At 39.1% G+C, this 9,151-nt stretch overlaps 2 protein-coding genes across 2 annotated transcripts; both read right to left on the minus strand.

The window, feature by feature from the left end:
- Positions 1 to 376: 376 nt before the first annotated feature.
- LOC120549882 (protein Z-dependent protease inhibitor-like) lies at positions 377 to 2,643 on the minus strand. The gene is made up of 5 exons (XM_039787078.1): positions 2,526 to 2,643; positions 1,666 to 2,294; positions 1,261 to 1,534; positions 832 to 979; positions 377 to 739 (listed from the first exon to the last, which is right to left on the minus strand). The coding sequence occupies exons 2-5, from the start codon at positions 2,267 to 2,269 to the stop codon at positions 548 to 550; spliced, it is 1,218 nt and encodes a 405-aa protein (XP_039643012.1). The 5' UTR covers positions 2,270 to 2,294; positions 2,526 to 2,643; the 3' UTR covers positions 377 to 547.
- A 122-nt stretch (positions 2,644 to 2,765) lies between these two features.
- On the minus strand, positions 2,766 to 9,105 carry atxn3 (ataxin 3). The gene is made up of 11 exons (XM_039787081.1): positions 8,977 to 9,105; positions 8,281 to 8,445; positions 8,147 to 8,191; positions 7,973 to 8,058; positions 7,816 to 7,882; positions 7,654 to 7,741; positions 7,445 to 7,574; positions 7,156 to 7,319; positions 6,643 to 6,799; positions 4,809 to 4,873; positions 2,766 to 4,687 (listed from the first exon to the last, which is right to left on the minus strand). The coding sequence occupies exons 1-11, from the start codon at positions 9,019 to 9,021 to the stop codon at positions 4,635 to 4,637; spliced, it is 1,065 nt and encodes a 354-aa protein (XP_039643015.1). The 5' UTR covers positions 9,022 to 9,105; the 3' UTR covers positions 2,766 to 4,634.
- Between the last annotated feature and the right edge of the window lie 46 nt (positions 9,106 to 9,151).

A 9,151-nucleotide genomic window follows, 5' to 3' on the forward strand; every position in this document is an offset into this window, starting at 1 on the left:
TAAGTAATGACTTTACTAATATACTATTAATATTAATAATAATCACTTTGTCCAAATTAGCCTACAAGTTATATAATGCGGATATAAATGTTAAGTCATTAATAAAGGGACACGTTTCTCATTTTCAACCATCAGCAAAGGTTTGTAAGTAGCCTAATCTGCATAACATTATAAATGTAAATAAATCATTGGTTATTAGTTTTCACAATTATTCGTCAAGTCTGCAGTTTTTTTTTATAAATATTTAAAGGTAGTAGTGCAGAAAAAAAGCCAAAGTGTCCTTGTGATGGTGCTCACATGTATATAACCTACACTGCTCTCATATAGTCACTCATATCGTTATCCAAGAGCTGAAATTATTTGATTAATTCCAAAATAAAGGCACATTAACGTAAATTCTTTATTAATAGGTAATAATACATATAGGTAGGCTTATGGAACAGACCAGTACAAGCATTTTCAATTTAAAATTAAAAAATGCATCAAAATAGCCTTACACAATGTTAAGTGCAGTCACTTCAGGAATCAAACAGCACAGTCATGACTGCTAGTTTGTGGTGGGGTCAATGACCCTGCCCATGAACAGAATACAGTTTGTGTCTTCATGGTATATGAAGAAGAAAAATGGTCTGTTGACAGTGAAGGTTCTGGGTAAGGAATATGCAATAATGCCAGTTGTTGTGGCAGCTGCTGCAGTGGTCCCTGTCTCGTCTACCTCGATTACAGCCTTGTGCAGCACCTGTGATTTCACAGTCAAGATAAAAATTCATCATCTGCTGAGGTTGGAATATGCAAGTATGCTGTTACAGCGTGGTTAAATTGAAGACTAACCTCAGACACTTTGAGGCCTTCTTCCTTACTCAGCTTTGTCAAATTGGCATGATTATTGAAGATACTGGCCATGCCCATGTCTGGTAGAATATTGTGCATGGAATATGACTCCTCCATCTTGAATTTGGGCATGTTGACCTCCAGTTTGCTGTAAACATGAAGACATGGCCAGCCATGTTGAGTATACACTTGTTATCTGTTGCTGTAGGTATTTGAAATTGTTCATTTTTTTTAATATATATATTTTAGCATGTTTGTTGCAGTGTGCTTTTTACAGCACCTTTCTAGAGAAAATGTCACAAAGTGCTTGGCAGTAATAGCTAAAATACAACAAAATACAGACAGTAAAATAGTAGAAAAGCTAAACAAAGACAAGCCTTACAGGTGAGTGTAAAACATTTCCCACATAATGACTTTCTATGTACTTACATTTTCTGCAGCTTTTTGATCCAGCTGAGGAACCTCTCAGCAGTGATCCCATCATCAATTACAGTGTAGTCCATGCCTTTGTTGGGGAGCAGGATAAGCATGGAAACACCTTCCTGGTATGGTAGCTTCAGCACCCTGGCACCAAGAGGAACATCTTCCATGGAGTAGAACTTATCCTCTAAAAACATCATCGGCACTTGCACAATATTATAGTTGTCAATGTAGAACGGTGCATTTTCAGTTAAATTGGGGTTGAAAGGCATCTGCCAGGCTCCTGTGAAAGGAATGATAATGTTTAATTATGGACACTATAGGTCAAAGGCAAAAAACACAAATGGGTGTCAAAGCACAGTTATTAACGACCCAAGATAAAGTTCTAAACTGCACAAGAGTGATTCAAGTTACCCTGAAAGAAAATTGTGTTGATCATCATGAGTTGGGTCGTTGCATCCAGGGTGGAAATCATCTCTGTCACTTTGTTTTCAGTCTTATGCTTGATATACTCATTGATGAAGCGGATACTCCCTTTTGTGTCCGCAAAGTCTACACTTTTGATGTCAGCATCGAAAAACCTCTTGATTTGGCCTTTAAATATCTCCTTCACTGCAAACTGCTGCCGCATAAAGAGGGCCATGCCTTGGTCCAGTTTCAGTGATCCATTCTGTACGATTCCCTCATGAAGGAGTTGAAAGAGTGTTGGGATAAGTTCTGGCTGTTCAGCCCGCTCCAGCTCCTCCAGGTTGAGTCCCTTCAGGATTTCCTCGTGTGTGACACCATCAGAAGCCATTAAGAGAGCAGCAAAGCTGGTGGAAATGCTCAGAGGTGAGAAAAAGATGTTTTTGTCATGATAGCTGGATATATTTCTGTATAGGTTCATGGCAAAGTCCATATTTTTGAAGGAAAGGTCTGAGATGGTGGCGCTTGGAAGGTGCGCTTGGTGGACAGGAGCAAGGAAGCACATATAGGTTACAATAAACATAAATCCCATCTTCATTTTGTGTACCGCCATATTTTGAGAGGTTTGGTTGCACAACCTGAAACATGAAGACATGTAGATGTCAAGATAATAATAAAAGCACAATTTAACAGTAACACGATAACTAACCCATCTACTAAAAAAATATCAAGCAGATTGAATCTCATAAATGGCTTATTTTTTTCTATTAACCACCAAAAGCACTTGGACGAATTCAGTTTTGAAATGCAATAGATAGTTATGACTAAATAAAGAACGGTCTGTAAGATGAACTAACTGTCATACGTACCATTCAGCTTGTTCAAGATTGCTTCAGAAAGCTCCATCTATTATTTGGGGAAACAAAGTGCAAGTGTGCTCTGAGCGTTACATATTAACCACGACACACCGCCTCTTGTGTTGTTCCAAATGGAGTCAGAGCTGTTTTTCAAACATTCAGGGCCTCTTTTCCAGAGGCAATGTCACAAGAACCATCAATAACTGCATGTTAACGTTGAGTTACAAAAACTGAGACGTGAGAAACTTCAGGGGGAGTGAATGTCACTTTAATCCTGGAACAAGAACTAATACACTAAATGAAAGGATGTGTAACATGTGGAATATAACAAAAATGATGAGTATTTATTGTAAGAATGTAGTGAGTGAAAATAAAGACAACTACCAACATTTTATAGTCTTTTGCAAGTGCAGTTTGAATAGAAAAAAAGCCTAACAAATCCAAAACAATAATGAAATCATGGAAATTTCTTGGAAGTCATACAGCACAAGAAGTCCAACTTTGAATGACATCCAATACTTTTGTGGAGGAATCAAGATAAATCCATGCTGAGCAGTCACTGGTTCCAGAAAACATAATTACTTTAAACAAACTTAACAGTTTTGATGCTGTTATGTGGTCTATTTATTAACATTGTGTGTTGCAACATGATTTTATAAAATTATAAAACCAAGAGAAGAGTTTGTTGTATTCATACAAATATAACAAACTCTTGAGAGTGAATGCACGGTGAAACATTTTTCATGTTTTGTTCTATCTTTGGATTTTAAATTTGTCATTTGTCAGATTAGCTAATGGCTTCCATAGCTTTAACTCAAGGCAACCTCAGTGCACATGAATGTATATTTGTACAACAGATGTGAACAAAGTATTACTGAAATACAGGATAAGTCAAATCGGTGCAATTAAAAAAATATTTCTGGGTAAAACTATCAACTTTTTGTGGAGGTACATCAAAGTGAGAATCACTTTGATGTGCCTCAATTTAACAATCCTTTCTTTATAATAAATTCCCCATCATGACAAATACTGATGAGGAGAAACAGTAGATGAAGTCCTATACTAGAGTAGGCTGGTTGGACATGTCAGACGTTTTTTTGGTTTTAAGTGATCATACTGTGCTGGAAAAAATTAACTATGCATATATCTATTAGATGCAATTTCGTGGTGTTTACAGATTGCGTCTTTGTTCCAAATTACATGTTAACCTATTCTGGACAAGATATGAAAAATATGCATCAGTCAAAAGCATCTTGGATTCAGCAACTAGCTAAATAGAATTCTGTTGTTCACTGTCCATCCAAAATGGACAAAATACCCTTACATTAAATGTTTGTGAGCTGTGTATTCTTACATTTAATTATGCCTACTTATACACTTAATGATAATAACAAAGCTATAATATCACTATATTGTTGTCTAAATACCCTGGGAGTTCACTCTTACACGTTCATAAGTAAAATGATCGATGAAGTGAGGAATAAATGACCCACACGTTAGTGCTGCTGGCTAAAAGATATTTCAGTACCATAAACGATTTCAAAACCAACGGTGTTCTGGTATAGCGGGTGTTGGAACTCACATCTTAAGTCCTACAAACGCAAGTCCAGTGTAAAGGTAGGGGGCTCCGTCATCATGTATGAAACTCTTATCTGTGGTCTTAACATTGGTTTCCTATGGCTTTCACAGAACACCCATCACTGTATGTATTCACGCCCAAACAAAGTTAAAACACCCTTTGTGTGCTGAAGATTAATTTCCATCTCTTCCAGAGAAAAAAAAAAACGAGAATAAAAAAACAGTGTACAATAGAAATAGAAGGCGCCATGGTAAAAAGGCAATTGCAAACTTGGATTAACTGCATCATGAGTTCTGTGGTCACCCTTTTCCCAGCATCAGTGTCTCACTGAGTTAGATAGGACTAACTGATGCCTTTTCTTTGTCGTAGTTCTCTTCTCTATAACCTGTCAGCGAACTAACCACTGGAAATGTGTCAGCCTTCTGACTGTCCTTACTGTATGTTCGCATGTGCAAAAGGTTACAGGAAGGAGCAAAGCTACCCCTGTATGGGGTTGCCAATCCTGGCAGCTGGTAAACAACATAGGCAAACCTTGCACACTTTCACTGGCTGGGCTTTTGTTGTTGGTCCTCTTCAGAGCCAGTGTTTACAGATCCTAGAAGAGGGGAAAGGGCTTAGGTTAGTACATTTCATTGATTTCTTGGATAGTCTTTTTGATCAAATTCATTAAATAATCTGCACTATATTTATATTTAAAAAAAATAAGATGTACTTACCTGAGCCACCTGTTGATTTTGTGTCTGGTTGTTGAGGAATGTTTGGCTGAGCATGTTGCTGCTGCCTAAGAAGTCACCAGAGAGAATTTGTATTAAAAGGGGTGATGGTCACGCAAAACGTCACGTAAAATTTACATAAGCTACACAACTGACTTGAGATCAGGTAGTCTTCTGAATCTAGGTCAGGCAGATCTCTGCTTTTCCATTACAAAATTCACTTCTGAAACTTTTTTATGCGAGAAATCAACCATGTAAAGCTCAAATATGGGCCGTTTTATGAAAATTGATGGCTAATTGCAAATTTTGTCCGACTGTGTGTCGGAGTTCAGCAGCCGGTGCTGCCTGGGTTGCTACATCGCCGCCCTGCCTGTCCTCCGTCACAGACCCAGGCCTGCTGTGAGCTCGATTGAGGGCTGGCAGCTCGGTGCTCAATACCCGCGCAAACTCACCCTTTTCTGGGTGACTGGACTACCAAACGCAGCTGCCCTGACAGAGCTCCAGGGCCTGCACCTCGCTGTTCTCCCTCCCCTCTTCCTGCTAAATGGCCGGCCAGTGAGTGACTGAGAGCGCGGTCAGCGAGCTTGTTACGCCCACAATCTCTTACCGCAGGTTCCAGTTAATCTTATAATGAATATGTGTGTTGAGTTATTTAAACAAACAATCGAGGAAATAAACGCCTCTTGTCCGCGAGTCTCATTGACAGAGCCCGCGGTGAGCTGGAGTCCATCAATGAGAGCTAGCTAGCCTCGTCCTAATGAGACCTCTGACATTCACAAAAATGCATTCAACTGAAATCCGAAATCGGACAAGTGTTAGCTAAGCTTTGTAAGACCTTGGGGAACCTGTAATATACATGCCTTGACGAAATTCAAACTGTAAATATACTATAGTTATGCCGAAAGTGTAGCTAGCTAGCCGCAATCATTTCCCATTGTATTCAATGGGACACATAGCTAGCTTGCTGCTCCTCCTAACAAGACCCCTCAGTTCATAAAAATACCTTAAATTGAAATTGGACACAACGGTTAGCTTTATAAGACATTGGGGTAGAGGTTATATAATTTGCGTGATGAAATTCAAACCGTAAATATATTATAGTTATGCCGGCAGCCGGCCACGGAGCCCCGGTAGTGCAGTATCCACAAAGGGTGACTTTGCCCTGGGTATGGAGCCCAGCAGGCTGCCGCTTTCTCGTCAGACTGTGTGGAGCTCCTAAAGTCCGACACGTCTTACCAAATTTGCAATTAGCCATACATTTTCGTAAAACGGCCCATATTTGAGCTTTATATAGTTGATTTCTCGCATAAAAAAGTCTCAGAAGTTAATTTGGTAACAAAACATTGCAGTGTCTGGAATATGAGATTCTGCCGCGTCTCTAATGTGTGTGTATGGCGATTCGCTCAACCAATCAGCGTGCAGCTCATCTAAATATTCATGAGCATACCATATTTGGAAGAAAAGCTCTTGTTACAAATAGGGCCAAAACACAGGGATGCATAAGGGCCAATAAAATATCAACCAGACCATTTTCAGCCCAACCAATGTTATATACCCCATTAGGAGACCATAAGGAACAGTGTGAAATACCTTATATAATCATTCTATCACCCCTTTAAAATCCATGCATTCATTTTCTGTTCACTCAAAGGGGATGGACACAATATCATGAATACTTCAATCAGTTCTAGCTATAAATTAAATGCAAACAACAAAGAGGTTTTAATGAGGACACCATCAAATTCAAAAAACTTACTGCAGACCATTGAACTGAATTGTGTTTACAATATTATTTCCACCCCTGTACAATAGTCACCAGGCATTCAGTTAAACCTACCGATCAAAATAGGCTTGTCTCCTCTTCCGCAGTTCCTCTGCTGTAAGTGCCTCAATATGACCTTCTCTTAGTCCTCCTGCAGCACTCCCTGCTGCCTGGCTCCCTGATTTCACATTTCCCATTTCCGACTCTGATGACTTGTTGCTCATCACTGCTCCTATAATATTATAAAAAACCAAATTTTCAGTATTGACATTTCTAAAACACAAAATTATGATAAATATATGTTTAAAACAACATTATTGTGAACCTGAAGCACAATTTGTGAAAATAAATTTGACTCATTGATATGATTAATGGGAAAGGCCTAATTAAAAGTGCAGTGTATCTGTTCAAGACATGTAACTGTATGTGTTTGTATTTCTCTGTTATGTTGTGAAAACAATAAAAAGAATGTTGGTAAAAAAAAAGTGCAGTGTATAAAGAATTGAGAGTTCATGAAATTAATTGTTCTGTTAATTTCATACTCAACTGTTTTTAAAGCAATATCATATTTTAAAACTCAGGATTTACCTTGCATGCTAAGCTGTATGGCCCTGCGAAGATCAGCTTCTTCATCTTCCACATCTATGTCCTGCCTGCTGAGTGCCAGAGCTTTCTTCAGCTCTTCATCTTCATCCACAACCTCATCCTCCACACCAAAGCCCATTTCGGACTGGCTCAGAGCTGCTGACCTGCTGCTCACAGTACAAGGCTTAATCAGTTGCCACAAGTAAGTAAAAAGCTTTAATTTAGCAACTTCAAACATAAACTAAGATACTTCTCTTCTCCATATTGTACTGTCTGCACATACAGTACATACCCTGCACTTGGCTGGGCTTCATCCTCTCCAATAAGCCTTGGTCGCTGCTGCTGCTGCACCCTCATAATCCCAAGAATCTGCTCTGCTTCACACTCAGGGAGGTTTCCTCGGATCACAAATATGGAATAACCTGCACAAATTCAACTTTCAGAATCATTTATGCTTTGCAACAACTAAATATAGTATGATAAAAGTCAATTGTACAATACCTTCTTGTTGTAACTGTGCAAGGAAAAGTGCTAGATAGGTGTCTGATATCAACTCTGGTCCAGTCAACAGCGAATTCAGGTTAAACCACTGCAATGAAAACAAAATGATTTTTAGTAAATCCAGCTGTGTTAACATTGTTTATGATAACAAGTGCCTCATACCTGTTGCCCAAGCTTGCGTATAGTAAACCAGTGCTCCTTGTAGTTGCATATGAAGGCTTTCTCATTTCTGAAACATGCAAGTAGGATTTGCTGTCACGTTAACTGTAAAGTAGCTATGTGATTAAGACATTACACAATAAAGTCTTGAAAACTTTACATTGGATTAATCATCAGGCTCTGGTACTCCCGACTGTTGAAGAGGATTAGCTCCAAGCCCCACACACTCAGTGCATTGCTAATTACCTAGAGGAATTAGATGACAGAAAAGGGAATTGAAATTACTGACTTATAATGGTTGTTATTAAGCAACATGAAAAAGTGAATCTCTCACTTGTATTGAAAAGAACCCGCTGTCATCCATGTTACCAGATGGTTGCTAGAAACAGATTCACAAAACAAAGTTAAAAACAGTTTGTTAAGAGCATGTATAAATAGGCTGCTGCACTAGAATTTACTTTTCATCACCTGTAAGAAGGTCCTATACTCCTCACTGGCCATACCTCCCTCAGCCATCCTCATTCTTTCCTCTTCATCAAGCTGATGAGCAATGGAGGAGAGATCCACAGGAGTGAAATACTCACCCTGCAGGAGGTTGTTGAGACAGTGTTGGGCGCAAAGAGAGCCCTCTTGCTACAAATACAATAACATAATACATAAATACATATAATGCCACTTCTAACATCACTGCAAGATACAATTGTTAGCTTTATGGACATGGAATTAGCTAACGTCAATACTCAAATGTTATGGATTTGGTCTGTCCTCACGGTAACAGCCATACACCAGTAAAGCTACCAACAGTTAGCTTACGTAACGCTAAACAACAAACAACTAACGTTACTCTGCTTTGTGAGACCAGATAGCTAGCGATGTTAAGCCAGTTCGTTTTCTAACTTGACAAAAACAACATGATTGCGGCTGTTATAAAACTTCCTGCGTTGTTACTCCTAGCTGAAAAGAAACTTTTCATATCTCTGACTAGCAGGTTCAGTTAGCATTTTAGCTGTCTGGACAACAATACTGCCAAACACCACAACAAATCTCTCAACACCGTCCAGATAGCGCCGGTAAACAAACCGCCGCCAGAAGGCCCAAGGCTTTCCGAATAAACACGACAAATTAGTTGGGGCTTAATATTTTAAGTTAAACGTTTTAACTTACTTTCTCATGAAATATGGAATCCATATTCAGCTTTCTGTCAAACATTCAACTTTAACCTCTAGCCCCGCTGCATTCATTACCATGGAAAGAAGGGACAGTCTCGACCGGCGCCCTCTAGTGGCTCGGTTCCTACACTGGCACTTGCACCGTCTACATTCTTATCGCCTTTTGCGGA

Source organism: Perca fluviatilis, chromosome 20, assembly GCF_010015445.1.
Source record: "Perca fluviatilis chromosome 20, GENO_Pfluv_1.0, whole genome shotgun sequence".
Classification (NCBI taxonomy): Eukaryota; Metazoa; Chordata; class Actinopteri; order Perciformes; family Percidae; genus Perca; species Perca fluviatilis.

Bases quoted from the DNA above. Each gene is read 5' to 3' on its own strand.
- atxn3 (XM_039787081.1), bottom strand. From the start codon at position 9,021: ATGTTTGACAGAAAGCTGAATATGGATTCCATATTTCATGAGAAA. The intron at 8,192-8,280 runs GTGATGAAAAGT...ATCTGTTTCTAG, and splicing joins AGTATAGGACCTTCTTACAG to CAACCATCTGGTAACATGGA. The intron at 6,800-7,155 runs GTAAATCCTGAG...ATAATATTATAG, and splicing joins CATACAGCTTAGCATGCAAG to GAGCAGTGATGAGCAACAAG.
- LOC120549882 (XM_039787078.1), bottom strand. From the start codon at position 2,269: ATGGCGGTACACAAAATGAAGATGGGATTTATGTTTATTGTAACCTAT. The intron at 1,535-1,665 runs GTAACTTGAATC...TTCCTTTCACAG, and splicing joins CAACACAATTTTCTTTCAGG to GAGCCTGGCAGATGCCTTTC. The intron at 980-1,260 runs GTAAGTACATAG...TCATGTTTACAG, and splicing joins ATCAAAAAGCTGCAGAAAAT to CAAACTGGAGGTCAACATGC.